The 20,032-nt window shown below is 37.8% G+C and overlaps 1 protein-coding gene across 1 annotated transcript in view; it reads right to left on the bottom strand.

Annotated features, from left to right (window-relative positions):
- LOC126251903 (charged multivesicular body protein 3) overlaps positions 1–20,032 on the bottom strand; it is a 63,440-nt gene that overhangs the window by 32,595 nt on the left and 10,813 nt on the right. The window contains exons 4-5 of the mRNA XM_049952629.1: positions 11,232–11,353; positions 5,438–5,530 (exon numbers count right to left, since the gene is read on the bottom strand). Coding sequence (XP_049808586.1) covers positions 5,438–5,530; positions 11,232–11,353 — 215 coding nt within the window. The remainder of the gene's footprint in view (positions 1–5,437; positions 5,531–11,231; positions 11,354–20,032) is intronic.

The raw sequence follows: 20,032 nt of genomic DNA, 5'->3' as shown, positions 1-20,032 counted from the left end.
AAAAAATGGCATAAATGGCTGGTCTTCTGATCTAGAAATTTTGGTAAGCAGCTGATGCTCAAAGTGTTAAGTTTTAAATGAGAGTCTAACACACTGTGATTTAATAAATTCATCATACCTTTTCACACAAAACATAATCCCTCTTGCTTAAAAAGAAATTTACTTTGAAAGTAACACTTCCCAAATCCACGTTCGCAATATTTTCTCATAACCTGTGTGACATCATGCTCACTGAAAGCAGTTTCTTGTTACGAAGTACCATACAGTTTTTGATACATTCTGCTGTCAGCAGATGATTGTGGGTGCACTGCATTTTGTTATTGTAAATGGTGCACTTTATTTCCAATTAAGTTTGAGTTTGGTGTTCTGTCATATATGTTTTACTGCAGCAGTATTGTTCTGCAGTAGTGGACTAAAGTAAAATTCTTTGTAAGAGTATCAATGATTACCAGTCAAAATTACAAACATTTAATTGAAAATTAACACAATGAAAAATTGCTGGAATTCCAAAAAATTTCCAGGCTTTTCCCAGATTTACCAGTTGCCCTGGGTAAAACACCCTGCCCCACTTAAACATTTGAATAAAGAGAATACTTGCCACTCCTGTGTACAGAAACAGTAAAAGGATCTATGCACAAAATTACAGATCAGCATCTTAGAGCACATTTTTAAGTTTGGTTTTTATGAGACTCCTTGAGCAGATGAAGTTCCTTCCAAAGGGTCAGAAAATTTTCAAGAAAAACCCCTTGTGTGATAAACAACTTGCTTTATCCATATTCTTGAAACCACAGTTGCAAGTTAACAAGTAAATTCTACCTTCATATGTTTCTAAAAGGCATTCGACTTTGCACATCAATGTTGCCTACTAATCAAGATACGATCATATGGAGTGCCTTTGCAAGTATAAAATTATTAGTGACCTGAAATACTAGCATCTACTTTTGGTGAAATTAAAATTATATTTTTAAAGTGATTACGTATATAAATGTAAACAGGTGTCATGTCACCCGCTCGAGGTCAAAGTTGATCAGGAGAAAAAAAAAGTGGTGACTGAAAGATAAAATAATAATAAAGAGAATAGTTTTTATTCTCCACTATAAGAGTTGTTTTAGATAGAATGTTTGCTTTTGCAAAAACACAGACAACTTTTTACAAAATGGTCTTTGCTTGTTTTCTTCCTGTGGCTCTATTTAAGCTTTCAACAAATAACTGTTTCTGTTGAGAAGCAGCACTATTTTCTGCTCAGTGTGGTAGAAATACATTTTCTGGTCGCTCTAGTGCAGACACTATAATATAATAGTTGGCCATGACAAACAAGGACTTTGAGTACCCAGGGAATGAGGAGCAGTGTGGGGGAAGAAATCCCCCTTTCACAAGGCACCCATCCCACATCCATGTTGTTAGTTTCTGGGAAATCGTAACTCGTATAGTCATAGGGACTGCCGAGTCTTTCTGTAAGAGTTGTACCCACTGATGGACCGGAATTAGCCCCCTCATTCATTTAAAAATAAGAAAATGAGAAAGGCACAACCCAAAGCAAAGAGTGCACAAAGCATTTGACGAGAGCTACTGCACACAACTGCTTGCTGAGGTTGGCAGCATTGTAAATGAGATAGTTTGGGTCTGACCTTTAATTGTATCTTATCCAACCACAGTTCAAAATACCCACTACCTAAAACTGCCACATTAAAGTGTCTGCATAAAACCAACTTTGTTCTAAGATGCTAGGTTCTACAGACAAGTTCTGCTATGTCAAACACAGTGAGTACCTTATAGAGATCATTCAACCATCTGCAGCTTGTGTGACTCTGGAGAGAAACTTACAGGCATACTTATAAATCATTGTGTTTGTTCATAGATATGCTCTTTATTTTGCAAACTCATTCTTGGACTTGGAAGAGCAGTTGAACGGAATGGATAGTGTCATGAAAGGAGGATACAAGATGAACATCAACAAAAGCAAAACGAGGATAATGGAATGTAGTCGAATTAAGTCGGGTGATGCTGAGGGAATTAGATTAGGAAATGAGACACTTAAAGTGTTAAAGGAGTTTTGCTATTTGGGGAGCAAAATAACTGATGATGGTCAAAGTAGAGAAGATATAAAATGTAGACTGGCAATGGCAAGGAGAGCGTTTCCGAAGAAGAGAAATTTGTTAACATCAAGTATAGATTTAAGTGTCAGGAAGACATTTCTGAAAGTACTTGTATGGAGTGTAGCCATGTATGGAAGTGAAACATGGATGATAAATAGTTTGGACAAGATGAGAATAGAAGCTTTCAAAATGTGGTGCTACAGAAGAATGCTGAAGATTAGATGGGTAGATCACATGATCACATAACTAATGAGGAGGTATTGAATAGGATTGGGGAGAAGAGAAGTTTGCGGCACAACTTGACTAGAAGAAGGGTTCGGTTGGTAGGACATGTTCTGAGGCATCAAGGGATCACCAATTTAGTATTGGAGGGCTGCGTGGAGGGTAAAAATCTTAGAGGGAGACCAAGAGATGAATATACTAAGCAGATTCAAAAGGATGTAGGTTGCAGTAGGTACTGGGAGATGATGAAGCTTGCACAGGATAGAGTAGCATGGAGAGCTGCATCAAACCAGTCTCAGGACTGAAGACCACAACAACAACATTCTTATTCTCTTTCCAAATTGGGCTTTCCTAGCTGTTATGCAACATTAGTATGTGAAAATTTACTACTTTTTCAATATTTATACACAAAAAAATATTGGTATTTTAAACAATCTTTGCTAAATAATTCATTTGGATAAATTTTGCTATGAAACAGCATTTATTAGGTAACTTCGCATTTTCACATTTCACGACAGAATTCATATGTATAGTTGCATTTATAACAAATGCAAATTTTTCAGTTCCTTAATAAAAGGCTTTAAGAGTTTTTGATTAATAAAATCCTGTAAGAAAAACCTAACAGTGAATGTTCAGCACAAATGAAAGTAACACGGAGTGTACCAAAAGGAAGCATAACTGGACCATTAATGTTCTCAAAATACAATAACAATTTATTAGACGTTTTATAAATATAATTTCTAATGTGACTGGCCTCGAGCTCCAGGTATTCTCAAACATTTAGTTAACACAAAAACACACTTGTTAAGTTACAAACCTCTTGAACATTTGAGAGTGGTCTAGTGACCAAAATGTTTTGTGGTGGAAAATGCATTTACATAAATGGAGCTTTGATTTATTCAAATTACTAGTAACAGCAGTGGATACCATGTGCCCATATGAAGAAAATATGGGACAAAACAATACTCTTGACTGCTGATGGGATTACCTGAAAAATATTGTTGGATGATTGTAAGGAAGAGGAGAATATCTATCAATTTCCATTGCTGTAATGTGTGGCAGGTCTTTTTGGATCTGGATAAATGCAAGATGATGTCCACAATATCGAAAAACCCCAATAGCCACTGATCCCAAAGCTAGCTGCAAACTTCCTGAGAAAATTACATTGTTTAAATATTTAGGGGTAATACTAAGGAGCAATGGAGGAGATTTGTTGGATAGGCACAGTGTATCTGTAAAAAATCTCATACAAGATGAAATGCAGCCCACTGAGAGTACCGTTCCCATGTATTGAGACCTTACGTAGGTACAGTAACAGACATCAAACAAATTTACAGCTGTATTGCTGTACTCTTAACAGGCTGGTATGTCCCATATGAACGTATAACAGGTATGCTCAGAGGACTTAAAGGGGAACCTTGATAAGCAGGTGATTTTTTTTTCACAAAGCCATGTTGGTTTCAATTTCTTCTTGCACAGTATACATGTACACGCAAGACAAAAATTAATATGCTACACGACAACTAAAATTATCAGCTCACTTATATAGATAACACTGAAACAGATGCACAAAAATTAACTGCAAAGATGTATTCTATAATTAAAAAGCAGTCAATGGCTGAACAGTTAATGAACTACCATGATGAGAACTGCGTGAGATTTAAAATCAAAAACTGTTGTATGCACTCCATCTGGAGAACAGTGAATCGAGTAGGACACTGAATACTTCCTGATGTTAAAAAACAACTGCAACAATGCTACTGAGAAAGCGAGTTGTTAAGGCATATATCATAATTCGCAGCCACTGAGAACATCGGAACTACCCACTAAATGCAATCAATTTCTATGGTGCCTTTCTGTTAACATTCAGCATTTCAAAAATAGGCTGCTAAAAGATTTGTACCAACCAATTTCATTACCAACACAACAGAATTTTATACAAATAAAGATTTAGTTTTCCATCAAAGTTGCATTTAATCTTTAATGGTGACTAGTATTGAATATTTGCATTAATTTCTGAACCATTACCTGCTTCTCTTATATTTGAATGTAACATAATTCCAATGGGATCTTGAACAACTTTCATAAACCAAGTCAACATTACAACCTTGTGTACAAACAAGTCTTACGAATGTTCCCTTGGAATTATGTTAGTCAAATATCAGTGGTGTAGGCAATGGTTTGAAAATGAATGTAAGAATTCAAAACTGTACACCTGTAAGGGGGTAAACCAAATTAGGAGGTTCAAAAATCCGATTTTTTTATTGCATAAATCATTAGCTTAACTATCACGCTGTCAAAATTGCAATGCGAAATTCGCATTTGTTTAGATTTTATGAGCACAGAACCAAGTGCACATTGGGTACAGGCTCAAAATTCTTCCAATACAAGAAGATTTATCAAAGGATGAATTACTGGAGAGATGTCTAGGTGGCCACACAAAAATGCGAATGGAAGTTTTAATCCCACTATTTGGCGATTAGCTACTAAACACTTGCACTCCGGACTAAAAGTCGTTGAATTGGCATTGTCTTTAGCAGTGTGCTTACTCAATGAAGGAAATTCATTCCTTTTGATGGTCATAAATGAGGCAGGAATTGTAGTAGGCACGCAAAGCTTGAATAATGCTGAACAAATGCATAACCAGCATGTGAGCCAGCAAAATCGACCTAGTTCACTGTAATCGAAGGAAGATCAGAAAGCTCGGAAAGCACTGTTGCAAGCACAAAACAAAGCCTATGAGGAAGAAGAAGGATTACCATAAGGGGGGGGGGGGGCGCGAGCACACACACACACACACACACACACACACACACACACACACACACACACACACGTCTGTTGTCTGTTTTTGACCGTCTTTGTGACAGTCTTTTTGTTATTTCCTATTGGTGACTCAGCATCTCTGCTGTATGGTTAATAGCAGTCATCCTTTTCAGCTTGAAAAAGTGAAATTAAATTACAAGCTGTGCTTCTCACATAACAAGTAGCACCACAAAACCTGTTAGCGGTAGCCATGATGAAATCCTACAAGTTACTGTGAATTTTAAGTTTGGTACACAAATTCCTTGCAAAAATACAATCTTTAATTTATGTCACATAAAATGGCTAATTTTTACCTTATCAACCTCTTCTTGGGCTTCTTCTTCAAGCTCTTCCTCATCTTCGAGTCCTTCCATTGTCTCTTCCAACATCTCTTCAATAATTCCAGCCTGTGCGATGAAGAAAGACAGAAAAAAAACCTTCTAATCTTCCATGTATTCTCATGAAATAGCAAGAAAGCGCAAATCTTAAAATATAACCAAAGACTGACAAATGAATCCAGAAATGGAAATTGACAGGACACATTCTTGTTCATTAAAAAGCAGTTTCTCTGTAAGAGGGTTAGAACAAGATATGGAAAAAGGATGGTAAATAAGTAACAGCATGTTGATTCTGATCCGTTGGGTAAAGTGGAAAAATTTGACTGTTAAAGAACTGTAAGACAATACAGAAACTTGCTACTTATACTTCTCGGTCACTTTCACGAAGTACATTCAGAGCATATATAATTACCTGTTTGACCACATTCTCAGGTCCACTCTCCACCTTGAGTTTGGATTCTTGTGTCCCTTTCTCTCTTGAGTCATCTTGCATATTGTACAAGCTTTTCTATCTTTTAGCTGTTCTCACAACTTTTGGTCTGCCACAATGATGTCGTGCATTATCTATCTCATTTATGGTCTAAGATCAGACTGTAAAGATTTCAATTTCACCCAAATTTGCATGCTGGCATGTTATGCAGGTAATGTGTGTAAGTCCACTAACATATCAATTTAAATAACAATGGAATACCCAGGACATAGCATCAACAATTGTATCTTCCTGTTTGCAACTCAATGTCTCCTCTGTATTGCTAAAATATGAGATTTTTTTGTTTCATCCAGTATAAAATGGCTGTTGAAACTTGCAGGTGTCAAATCAGTGGTTTCAGTTTTTAAATCAAGAGATTTGCTGCTGCCCGTCATATTTTTTATTTAATCTAGCTTGAGTTCAACATGTTTCAAGAGTTAATTCTCATTTTAAATATGTTTCTTATTACATTATGATGAATTAAATTTAACTCTTTGTATATGTGAACAGTTACACTGTTCTGGAAATTTAACACGGAATACAAAAGAGTGAAAATTTATATTTACTGACAATCAACATACACTCACAAGTAACATTTCTTCAACATTTCATAGTACTGGTAAGGCCAGAATACCAGAAAAGATAAATTTTTGCCTTACTGCCCTACAAGTAGGGCTGCAATCCGTCCTGATATATCAGGATCATTACTGTTAGGGACCTTATTGTCCTGACATCCCGACAAGACAATTTTGTTCCAATATTGAAAAATACTATTAAGAACTTGGCTCAAGTACTGAAGTAAACCTATCTGTTAGTGCAACATGTAAATTCAGCCTCAGTTAGTTTTATTTATGTCAACAAGCGAATATTGACAAGGTTGTCTCACAGACGGCATTGCATGTTGCATATCCTGTATCGATGATGCAAGCACCTTCTAGATCTGACACCATCATTCAAGAAAATAATAGACTTCTCCAGTAGGAAGGGGCTGGAACGATTACAGCAGCACCATGAAGAAGTATCGGGCAGTTCCTATTTGAATAGCGATCAGATAGGACCATTCTCTCTAAAGGCAAGTTAGCAACATCTGAAGTGTTTACCTTGGGTATATAGGTCGTGAACTGTATAGTGACGTGTTCTTTGATGACTAAAGAGTTAATGTCAACTGTTTTGCATTTAATAAACTTATTTTATTGTAGCTTACGAAAATGTCTAAGGATGGGAAGAGGAAGTGTCACTTTATGGATGATTACACAAAAAAAGAGGTCTTCTGTCAAGAAAAAATGTACAGACCACAAAGTATTTACATTAAATAAATTCGTTACTTCATTTCAACTCTCCCATCTCAGACTGTCCCGTTGAGGTCCCAGCTAGGTGTGGCAACTGTAACTACAACGAAATTTCTGAAATGATGCAGAAGCTCACACACAGCGCATAGCACATTAAACCTGACATACTTTAATGGAAAACCCACACTATTTCTCAAAACTTTGAAAAATTAATGAAAACCAACAAACCATTTAATGTTAAAAACAAACCCATCATTAAGTACTATATATTCAGGTGTAGAATTGTGTGCCCATTATAATCTTTTGCAGTTATGATTAATAAATGAATTTATTTACTATTCAACTACAGCTGATGATTATTAGCAACAGTAAAGACAATTGTATGATTAAACATTTTGACACAGCTAAGAAATAAGATCTGCCACTGTCTTCTGTGGCCAATGTAGTGAAGAAGGCATATTTTATTTGCTGAAACTAAAGTTTCTTTTTCTCTGAAAATGTAAAAATAAATTACACATCATCCAAAGTATTTACATTTATCCTCTTAAAATGGTTTAGTGGAATGGTGAGTGGCCACATCCATATAGGCAGAAATGTCATGAAAAATATGGCATTGAAAATTGTGTGTAGAAAGTTGGTCTCACTCAATTTAAAACAAAGTCATGAAACAGACTTTGGAATATGGTTAAGAATGATATTATGGTACGATATACAGGGGTACAAATCCAGATACATTTTCAGTTTCAAGAAAATTAGGATCTTTTACAATTTACACCACTCAGAAACGTATGCTGTTTAGGTGAATTGTGAAGGAGCCAAAGAAAAATTAGCAGCTCTGTTGTGGGTAATACAGATGGTCACAGCAGTCATAAAGATAGAACTTAAATTGAGTAATAACAATTAAGGCAATATTATATCATAATTAAGTAAATTAATACCTACTGTAAAATATCAATTGAAGGTTTCACTTTTTTGTTTATTTTCTGAAAAAATAAAACATTTCATTTCATAGGTGCGAATTTTGGACTAGGATTTGTTTACATTGTGATACACTGTAAGTTACCTGATTATTTCAATAAAGTAAAGTTTGTGTTGCTAGTGTATTCTTATATGCTATCCATCTGATTCTCTAGTAAGTAGCCGAAGTGAAAAGTTCCGAAATAAGTGAAAACTTTATATAGTGTAGGTTCAGTTCTTTGTTTACTTTTTGTTTCATCACCTAAACAATACAAGTTATATCATTTTGTTTCCCCAGAGGTTTTGAATTAGTATCCGAAATTTAGACCTAAGCTTTCTAAGAAATTTAATATATTACTGAGTAGTCTACAAAGTTATTCTTACTTTAACTTATTAGACTAAAGCTAAAATTTGTTTGACATGGGTGAGAAGTGTATGACTTGCCGCAGAATTGTTAGTTCCGGGGTGTGGTTTGAGAGTTGCTGCAGTTCTTTCATATGGATGACTGTAGTGGGCGTGGAAACTGGGGAAATAAACAAGGCTCATTGGTTGTGTAGGATTTGCTGTAAAGGCAGGAAGATAATGGAACATCAGGAGAATATTGCTGTCCTTCAGGCAGAACTAGATAAAGTGAAACAAGATTTGGAAAGGTTAAGAGAAGGGAAAAGAGAGGTGGGACGTGACAACAGGTTATAGAAGAAATAGGAATAGGATATTCTCAGACAGTGTAGTTGTGAATGTGGAAAACAGGTTTGATTGGTGTCACAGTTGGAAACACATGAGTCATAAATAGATGTAGGAGTAGACAGGACACAACAAACTTTCAAAAAGTGTTTGAGAAGTAAGAAGTCAGAAAAAAACTGTGAAGAAGAAAGTTTTGTTGTTAAATAGTTCACATGGGAAAGGTGTTGGCCAACTGTTGCAGGATGAACTAAGGTCAGGTTACCAGGTCACAAGTTTTTTTAAACCTTGTGTAAGTCTGTATCAGGTGACAGATGATGTAGATTCCCTCTGTAAAGACTTCACAAAGGAAGACACTGTGGTAATAGTGGGTGGGGCGGGCAACAGCATAGATAGGAACCCTAATTATTCAATTAAGAGTGACCTGGTAAAGATAGCTTCAGCAATGAGACATACTGGTGTTGAGCTTGTGTCTATGCTGAGGCGCCATGACCAGCCTCATTTAAATGCTTCTGTTAGGAGAGTTAATTTAGAGGTGGAATGGCTGCTTGGATCAGATATGGAGTCTTACATCAGTGTGGTTCCTGTTGACTATCAGCAGGTGGAACTACACCTAAACCTTCACCTAAACAGGAAAGGGAAGGGAAAACTGTCTTGGCTAATAGCAAATAACTTAAGGAGGGGCACTGTCACAAGTGGTAAAGTACCAGTGGTTAAAAGTGACAGATCAGCAGTTTTTTTTAGGTTAGGGCGGGAAGAAACAAAAGATGTTCAGAGACAGGCTGAAAATGACATTCACATTGATGAAACAGGCAGCCAGAGAGCAAATCTTAATGTACACAATTCATGCAGACAGCCTCTGATTGAAACTAGAGATACTAAAAAATCTGAGGGAAAATTAGGTTCATCCAGTTATAATTCAGCGAGTGCACAAAATCAGTTATCGTTATTGCATCAGAATATCCGAGTACTATGGGGTAAGCTTAAGGTGTTGCTTATTTGTGTTGAAGAATCAGAGCTGAGCAAACCAGTTGATATAATCTGCCTCTTTGAACATCATTTGACCACTGGTATAGATATGTTAAATGTTACAGGATTCAAGTTAGCTTCTTATTTCTGTAGAGAAAATATGGAGTAAGGAGGAGTTGCCATATTTGTCAGAAACAGTTTTGATTTCAAGAATATTGATACTAATAAATTTTGCTCAGTGCAGCACCTACAAGCTTGTGTAACAGTAGCAGTATTTCATAATAAGTCCTTTATAATAGTAGGTACATACAGATTACCTTCAGCAAATTTTAACCTCTTCATAAAAAATCTGGAAGCTCTCCTGTCTCATCTCATGGTAAAAAACAAGGAATTAGTGGTTGCTGGTGATTTTAATGTGGATTTATTGAAAAGCTCTGTCAGTGAACAATTATTGCAGTCAGTAACACTATCATTCAATTTAGTTCCTACTGTGAACTTTGCAACTAGGATATGTAAATGCTCAGACTGCTATTGACAATATCATTGTAGACAAATCTAGGGAAAAAGGTCATGTCACAAAACCAATAGTAAATGGGCTATCTGATCATGAGATGCAGTATCTTGCGTTAACCCTTAAGCGGTCGCGCAGGGTGTTCAGAACACCCTAGTCATCCTTATCGATGGATTATTACATAATGGATAGGAGTATAACGTCACATTCTTTGGTACCTTTCTAGGATGTAATATGAAAGTTTTGAGTAACAATGGAATCTACAATGGAAGTGCAAGTTCCAAGAAAACATGCAACAATGTACCTTGGGGTGTCGTCGGCACTCCGCACGCCTTTATGTTGCAGTGCTGCGAGAAAGCGCACAGTTGTGTTCTGTAGCAGCTGCTTGTATTTCATCACTCTGTGCAGTTAAAACAGCTATGGATTTTTACAAAATAGAACCAGGAAGAGTGCAGAAGCTTCTGGAAGAGGTCTTAGATGAAACTTTTGAAGGAGGAGATGAGGAAGAGGAGGAAACAGACAGTTGTGAAGTTCTCTCTCATCACAGTGACGATCAAAAGGATAATGGCAGTTCCATGCAGCAATGCCTTTGTGGAAAGAATCTTCAGTCACATGTATCGTTTACAGTCTGACACTAGAAACAAATTGAGTGTTGAAATGGTAATAGCAGAGTAAGACAAAATTTTTTTGAAAGCTGTAACTAGCAATAATACAAATAATTTTTAATGCGTACAAACCGTTTTATTGTGTTTACCCTCAGCCCAGCAAATTCTTTCAAAGCCAATGTTTGGTACTTTTATCAATTTAATCTGGCAAACCTGATCTCAACTTCTCAAAACCCACAACATTATACTAGTTCATAAACTGCTAGTACAATAGAAATAATTACCTTACCTTCATCATTTCTCTTGACAGGTCCCTCATTGTTGCTGCTACTTCTGGCACCCGCACTAATGACTGTATAGCCTGCATGACTTCTGTTGACTTCTGCAGTGAACCAGCAACTCTGAGTGTGGCTGTAAGAGATATTTGTACATCGTAAGTGCACACAAAATTTATCAGGCAATACAAATGCTGCTGTGAGTATTCTTTGTTACTGCTAGAAAGAAAGAAAGAAAGAAAGAAAGCAAGAAAGGAAGGAAGGAAGGAACGAACACACACACACACACACACACACACACACACACACACACACACACACACACACAGAGAGAGAGAGAGAGAGAGAGAGAGAGAGAGAGAGAGAACCAAACACTTCTCACTGAATTTGTTATTTGGAAATGTCTCTAAGAGGCTAAAATTATTGCCTATTGAATGCGGTGGCCCCTAACAATATATACTGAATGTGCAACTTCCGACCAAACGACTGATGGAGTGAGTCATAAATACTGTTTACAGTATTCACTAGATCAACAACAAAAGATGAATATTTACTAATTTACAAATAATTACAAATGAAATAGTTACTTTACTTGCTTGACTCTTCAGCCAAGTCTTATTCATGCACTATGTCTCGTGTTGTATAAGCTATCAGTAGCAATCCTTTTTCTTTTTCCCCATAACCTGGGTATATTCTTGCTATGTCTGTCAGACATATCAAGAGAGTATCAGGAGCCTACATTTTTTCCACACAACCTCAAGTTGTGGAAATATAAGTACTGGAAGCAGTAGTGTCTGTCCCTATCTCTTGGACATCCCTCTCTCTTTTTATCAATGATTTGACAGATTTCCACAAGCATTCAATGTTCTGTGTGTGGACAGACGGATTGTCTGATGACACAAATTCAACAGAATGATACACAAATTCATGTTTAAATCCTCCTTTCTTTATGGTATCTTCTGACTTTTGTGCCTGTCAATATAAACTGCATTATCAGATAAGACTATAGTTTTCTTTCTCCTTGAATAAATTAACTATAAAGCACTCGCAGGATTCTCTTTTAATGCCACCAAATACGCAAATATGTTCAACTTCCTTTTTTAATGGTCAGCTTCTTTGGTATTTCCCAGAAGCTATATACAGTTTGTCCTTTTCAACAACCTTGGCAGCCACATTTGATGTTCATGGACAATTGTGTTTCAGAAGCTGTCGTTTGCAACGTACTGTCTCTTATTCAACAAGAAACTGAAATGATGCTGTCAAATCATGTGTTCTTATCCTTAGATGTTCTCTTGTGACCCTGAACACAGTACAATTGCAAAGGAAAATCAGAATATGCACCTTTGTTGTGAAGTTTCACTGAGTTGAGTCAATGATATTCTACACAATTCCTTCTATCCTCATGTGAAAGCAATCCGAAGTCCCAATAAAATCTCAAACATCCATCTACACCACATAACCGAAGAATTAGGTTTCGCCATGTGAGACTATCAGCACTCAAAACTGCAACACTTTCACTCACTGCTATTCACAACCGAAAACAATAAACTATGTTCCCCTGGCAATGCATTAAACATTTACCATAATTTGCACCACCAATGTAATGTGGTCTACATCGAGTTGCACATTCAATATACATCGTAAAGGGCCCATGTGTTCAATAGGCAATCATTCTAGGAAATTACCAAGAAGACATTCACAGTTTGCTATGACAAGATATGGAAAACACTAAGAGGACGAAGAAAAAGCTAAAAAACAATTCACCTTGAGGAGACACTATTCATCAGTAAGGTGGTAGATAAGTACAGCAACTAGCTACAGAGAAATTAATTTATGGGATTGCAATGATTTCTTTACATGTTTGTATATTTCAAGAGAGAGATCAGAAACAGATAGTTACTAATAAAAAGAATTTCAATACAGAAGTAATGTCAAATGGGGTGTACAATGTCACTGAGGTATGAATAAAGGAAAGCTGCCAGGAGGAGATTGTGTTTGAACAGAAATGATTATAAAGATGGAGAGAATGTAATGTGAATGAACTTGTAAATTGTTTATGGAATGTCCGGAGAGAAAGACAATTTCCAAAATCTGGAATAATAATGTAATTATTATGGGTCACAAGAAAGTATACCACAGTTTGCCAAGACAAAATCTAGTACTAGCAATACCTATCCAAGGGTGAGGAGAAGGGTGGCAGGTTGGGAGAAGACCTATTTCAGTGGTAACACAATGGACCATTTGAAAGTTGTGCACGAAATTTATTTCTGAAGAACGACTTTGTCTGAAAGCCGAAATATATGTCTAGTTTTTATTTTGCCTGTCGGTAACTTAATGTCTCCTCTGTGTGGTGAGTAACAATCTATCCTTTCCATATCATTCTTAGTACAATGGAAGAATACAGCAGACACTGATAAAGCTTTCATTTAACTCCATCAGACTAGAGAGACACTAAGGATTTTTTTGAAAGACGGATCAAGCTACCAGATGGCATATTATCAAACTATTCCCAGCAGTCCTAAGGTAAGTTTTCACATACCTAAACAGAAAAGAAGGACTGTTCTTTGGAATATGAGTCTTTGGTACTGACAGCTCAGTAGCATTGTGCCATTGCCTAGCAACCCCAAGTAGCCAGTCAATGATGACCTGCACTTGAGCAGGTGAAACAAGGTATGGTGACATGCTGCAAACCTGACGGGTACTTGTCTCAAATGTACAAATGATTGTCTCATGTGTAACTAGTGCTGTTTTAAGTTGCTCACCTAAATAGAAGTTCAGTTCACAATTTATTTCATTTTTGTTGTTTTCAGTGTTTATTTGCTTCTGTTTCATTTCAAACCATGTCCAGTGCGACGAGCAGTGCCAGTCCAACACATGAAGGGAGACAGAGAAAGAAAAATGCATCAGGCTCATGACTTAGTGTGTTCATTAAGGGATTACCCTGAGAAAGAAAAGGAAAAAGGTGAGCCCTCATTTTCTGTTGCTAAGGTTGTTAAAAGGACTGCAACAGCACTGAAAGTAAGCAAGAACACTGTTGTAATGATAGACAAAGAACAGTAAATTATACACTGTGGCAAAATGGCACAACACGGCTGAACACACCAGGAACGAAGTATTAAGGAGGAAGCAAGCAATAGCTTTGGATTATTTTGAAAAAGGCGCTACTCGTCATCATATATAAAGCCATCATAAGAGAATGGCACATCCCACACTATCTAAATTACTCACGTAGCTTCAGAAAGATGATAGCTTGTAAAGGAAGCAAATTTTCATTGCATACAGTGCTGAAAGACTTCAGTGTTTAACAGAGGCAAAATATTAATGGAAAAGAGAAACGTTGTTCCATGGAAGTGCAGAGTTCTGCACAGGCTCATGGGAGTAGATTCAAAAGTACAATGTGGCTAAACACAGCATTCATAACACAGAAGCTGAAATGCGAGAATGCCTAAAGAAACAATGGCAATGCATGCTGGGAAAGGACGGTGAATTATTATTTTACATGCAGGTACATTGGATGGTTTTGTGTCAGACTGCCTGTTAGTGTTTAATTTGGAAAGGGCAGGTGATTACCATAAAGAGATGAACAGTGTAGTCACTCATGACAAATCCTACAAGTCCATCTGTATGGTTATGGATAATGCCCCATATCATTCTATTGTTCGCGAAAAGTCACCAGCTTTGGAATACAGAGAGACAATATTATTCATTGGCTGAAATGATGAAAAGTGGCTTTCAAAGCTGATTTTAAGAACACTGAATTGCTCAAAATCCCAGAACGAAAGAAACCACAATTTCCAAAATATTCAATTGACAATATTCTTTAAAGGCCCACTTTAATGCCACTGAAGGCGTATGGGCAAATATAAGAAAATTACATTGCTGCAAACAACAAAAAAATTCACTATCTCTGAAGTCAAAAATCTCCTTGTGGCAGCTGTCAGTCAGTGAAAAGCAAGACCTAGATGAACATAGTGAACAATACTGCAAGTGTCATCAGAGAGGCAGCCAAAAATGAAGTAGTTGTAGAAGAATGCAATGAAAATTTAATATTACACCTGTGAGAGAGCAGTGATAATTCGAGCAGTGCTAAGGAAAACTATTCTAAATTAGTTTCTGTCAGTGATGTGAGTGCCAATTTCACATTAGCATAACTACTACACATTCTGGAATGCGAGAAGGGAGCATGCCATCAACCTATCACCACATGGCAATTATTTTCTTCAGATTATAACTGTTAACATACTGATAAATGATTCTGATACTCCTTGTAGAACTAATTAATAATGCCGACATTTAATAATGTAAACAAAAACAGTGAATACTCGAAGGATTGCAAAAATAGTTTTCATGTCTATTGTGAAGTATAACAAATAACTTCATGATGTTTCGGCATATTAGATGCTAAATACCTCCTTTCAATTTTTTGTGCATATATAGCAAATGTAAATAAATTCATGCATACAAATATGACCTACATGTTGTCAACACTTTTGTTTGTGACGCTCAGTTCTTTGCAAAAGCGATATACTAATCCACAGTTCCCAAATTACTCTCATTAAACAAGGGCAAAGTGCTTGTGGCAACAAAAAGTAAGAAGAGCGACAATGATTGTAAGTATTAGAGGGCAAGTACTAAAGAAATTTGAGTTTAAATTATCTCAGGACATAATAGAAGACAGCAGGAGGAATGTTAAAGCGATTTGTAGATGGGGAAAGCAAGCCAAAGGATCCCTGCAGAATGTAAGAAGCCCAGCTGGAGCAGTGATCTAGTACTAAAATGCAAACAAATACTGAGCATATTATGCTCCAGTGTGTACAATGGAAATGTGGGTGGTGAACAAATGGCAAGTGAGCAGGAGACATGGTGCTCGCATATGGCCAAGTGGACTGCAGTGGGAGAGCTGCTGCAAGACTGTATGCAGAGTTTTTTCAAACAGACATACATCACATCATTGCAGTTTGCGGCCATCGAGACACACCTCAGAGAAACTGAAAAGTTGCACATAGATATTTTCTTTCTGAGTTGTAGTCATTGTACAGTAAAGCAGTAGCACATTGTGCTTGGTACTTGCAAATACTATCTGCAGTCTACTGTTTGTTCTTTGGTAGGTGCCAAAATGTGATGCGGGTCGCCCACTCTCAGCTCAAACACTACAGATGGAGGAGGACGTGCTGACAGAGGAGGACGTGCTGACAGTGGCTGACGAAGACCTAGCCACCAGCACTCAACAGGTGGCACACGTGCTGCACATGGGTAACAGTGCAGTGGTGGCACGTTGTCCACGAACACAGGCTCCATCCATAACAGCAGCAGAAAGTCTAGGCATTACGGGAGGAAGATTACCCATGACGGGTACCCTTTTGCGCAGTGTTATTTTTCAGCAGTGCATACTCCAGCCACAATTCCTGAGCTCTGTGCTATTTATGAATGAATGTACATTTATTGGAGAAGCAAATTAAACTCATACAACATGCACCTTCAGGCATACGAAAGCCTGCATGTGCAACAACACTGGGTCGGTATTAAGATCTGGGCCGGGATAATTGGTGAACCATTGGGTCATATCTATTACCAAACAGACTAACAGGTCCGATCTACCTCACATGTACTAGAGATGTTTTGCCTAATCTACTGGATGTAGTGTCACTAAAGGGTTGGATGGACATGTGGCTGGAATGCAATGAAGCTCCAGCACATTCTGACGCCAATGTGAACAATCAAAATCTCAATGTTGCATATCCCAGACGATGGATTGGTGGAGGTGGACCAGTTCCATGGCCCGCACGGTCACCAGATCTGACACCTCTTTACTATTTTCTGTGGGTAATATGAATAGTATGGTGTATGACATGTGCAATGTCAGCAGAGGACCTTATTGCTTGAGTCCAGAGAGCGACTGAAATACATCACAAATAATCAGATATACTGGCTCATGTGCACGAGGCTCAGCACTGATGTAGAAGATAGTGTACGTTTACACTGCCTGCGATGCGATGCGACGCGACGCGATGCGAAGCATAATGGCCAAAGCAATGCAATACGATGGAGCGTTCACATTGCACACGATACCGCGCGCGCGCGATCTGGCCAGCAATTGAGCAGCCTCGGCACGATGTCGTGTTTCCTCGACCCAGTAATTCTTTTTTATCAGAAAACAGTGCTCTGAGAATTCAACGCAGTCGTGAATGGGTGCATGAAATCAACAAGGAGAGGAGGGCTTTAGGAGAATTTCATCATTTGTACAGTGACTTGAGAAAAGATGAAGATAAATTTTGGAGTTATCCCGAATGAGTACAGAGACATTTGATTATATAGTGCCGTCTGTTTCAAATAGATTACAGAAGCAAAACACAAATTTCAGAATGGCTATTACCCCTGAAAAAGTTATGATCACCATTAGGTAAGTACAATATTAAGTTTACAGCAATCATTTTATAATGAAAAATTTACAAATTGTGATAGATTCAAACTTTCTTTTAATAAATTTTGACATAGTTGACAATGAGAAGTAAAATACGTCACAGTTCACTCACTTAAGTATCAAAGTTTTCAGAATTTTGGTGGCTTGAAATAACAATGTCATCACGTTCATTTTCAGAAATGACTATTTCATTCTGCGGATTTCCAGCAATTACGATTTCAACTGGATTTTCAGGTGCATAGGGTGACATCAACGAATGTGCGGTGGAAGTGGTTGATTGTTCCAATTCTTTCAAAATAACCTGCTGAATTTTTATCCTGGCTCTCAACTGAGCTGCTGGTGATAGTTTTCGCATTGCTGGCAGCAAACTCACTACAAAATGATAGCTCTCATCTTGCGTTTCTGATTTCGACATTTGTTGCTCAATTAGCTTCAACTTTTGCTTCTCTATATTTAGCAACTCAGAGTTTGTCGATTTCGTGGATCTCTTGTTTTGGTTTGTGTGTAGGGTGGGCGAGGGAGGAGGCATCGAAACGCTACCCTCTGAACTTAGTCTTGAAGACCTGGCTTGGTTGGTTTCATCAGGTGAAACACTCTGTTTCTCTGTAAGAGCTGGTGAAAATGGTACGTCGTCGTGTTGCGATGCTGTTCTTTTACTGTGATGAACATCAGTCTTGGTCTTCCGTGGCGTCATTATGTCAGTCAGGAATGTCATTAGCTCGTACAACGGCCAATTGGATTGGAAATGCGGCATGCCACCTTCGTCTCCTGAACGTTCAGCACGAGGTTTTTTGAGTTCAGAGCGGAAAGTGTCATGTAGGTGCTTCCATTTATTCTTCAGTACCTCGCCTGAAAATATAGACGTGAAATTCCAAAGTGACAGAGCAAACAGTAGTGCTTCAAGAAGAGCGAGGAATGTCAGAGAGGCCTTCAAAAACTATGTCAACAGTCATTAACGCAAATATATTTCACGTCGAAATTATCAAATACTGTAACTATTGTGAACGTCATTTCATTATCAAAATACTGTAATAGTATCTATACACAATTAAAATTAGAAAATAAACGAAGTTGTTTGTGTTACTTATTTCTTGGAGTCTTGTAGCTATTTATTTTACTTTCTTTGTACTTACTGTCTGTTCCACAATCTTCAGCTATTTCATTCCATGCTTGACGAACAAAATCCCTATTGTGGTAATATTTATTTTTCTGCTCCCACAACACGGAGCGTTCACGCACACTGTTAATTAGTCTTTCGATGTCCATTGCAAGCAAGCAATTACTTCAGACGCAAGCGCAAACAAGCAATCGCTCCAAACACTCACGCGAAACGCAAACTCGGTTGCGACTACAGCGGAGTCATCGCATCGCACCGCATCACATCGCTCGGCCCAGCCTGCAGTCTAAACGGGAACCGCTCTGTTGCCACTGTTAAACCAAGCCTGCCCATTGTCACACAATTTTAGCGCTTCATCGCTCGGCTCGGCATCGCATCGCGGGCAGTGTTAATTTAGCCATATGCAGTGCAAAGCCCGTTAACAATGTAGATAATATGATGTGCTATTTATATAGTGTTTAATGAGGTAAAAATATATTAAAAACAAAGATTCCATGACTTACCAAACGGGAAAGCGCTGGTAGATAGGCACAATAAAAAAACACACAAACACACACACAAAATTTCAAGCTTTCGCAACCCACGGTTGCTTCGTCAGGAAAGAGGGAAGGAGAGGGAAAGATGAAAGGATGTGGGTTTTATGGGAGAGGGTAAGAAGTCATTCCAATCCCAGGAACGGAAAGACTTACCTTAGGGGGAAAAAAGGACAGGTATACACTCGCACACGCACACATATCCATCCACACATATCCAGACACAAGCCTTTTATTTTTTTTTAGAAGGTTTGGAGAGGGTGATTTTGAGGAAGAGGAGGCGGGTCCCGCTATGATGGAGGATGGAACTTTCAACCGTTTAATGAGGTAATGTATGGGTTCCTTCTTGAAAACCAATCAGTGTGCCTTCCCATACAATGTACTAAGCATTGTCAGTTTTTTTTTTTTTTTTTTTTTTTTTTTTTTTTTTGGGGGGGGGAGGGGGGTGTCGCATATTTCCTGTAGTGTTTCATCAGATATTTGCAATTTCGTTTTTGCATTGTATAACTGGAGTCAGACCAAACAGTTGCTGCTCCTCACGTCTTTCACATGATGCCCATTGCCCACACAAAAAGTAGATTTGTTTTCTGTTATAAACAAAATTATTTTCAACTCCACATTTTACATGCCCATTTGATACTATCCATATTACCCACAGAAAATAGTAGAGAGGTGTCGGCTCTGGTGACCGTGCGGGCCATGGAACTGGTCCACCTCCACCAATCCATCGTCTGGGATATGCAA

This window comes from Schistocerca nitens, chromosome 4, assembly GCF_023898315.1.
Source record: "Schistocerca nitens isolate TAMUIC-IGC-003100 chromosome 4, iqSchNite1.1, whole genome shotgun sequence".
NCBI lineage: Eukaryota > Metazoa > Arthropoda > Insecta > Orthoptera > Acrididae > Schistocerca > Schistocerca nitens.
Note: the sequence above shows the minus strand (reverse complement) of the source record. Positions and strands in the feature narration are given on the sequence as shown.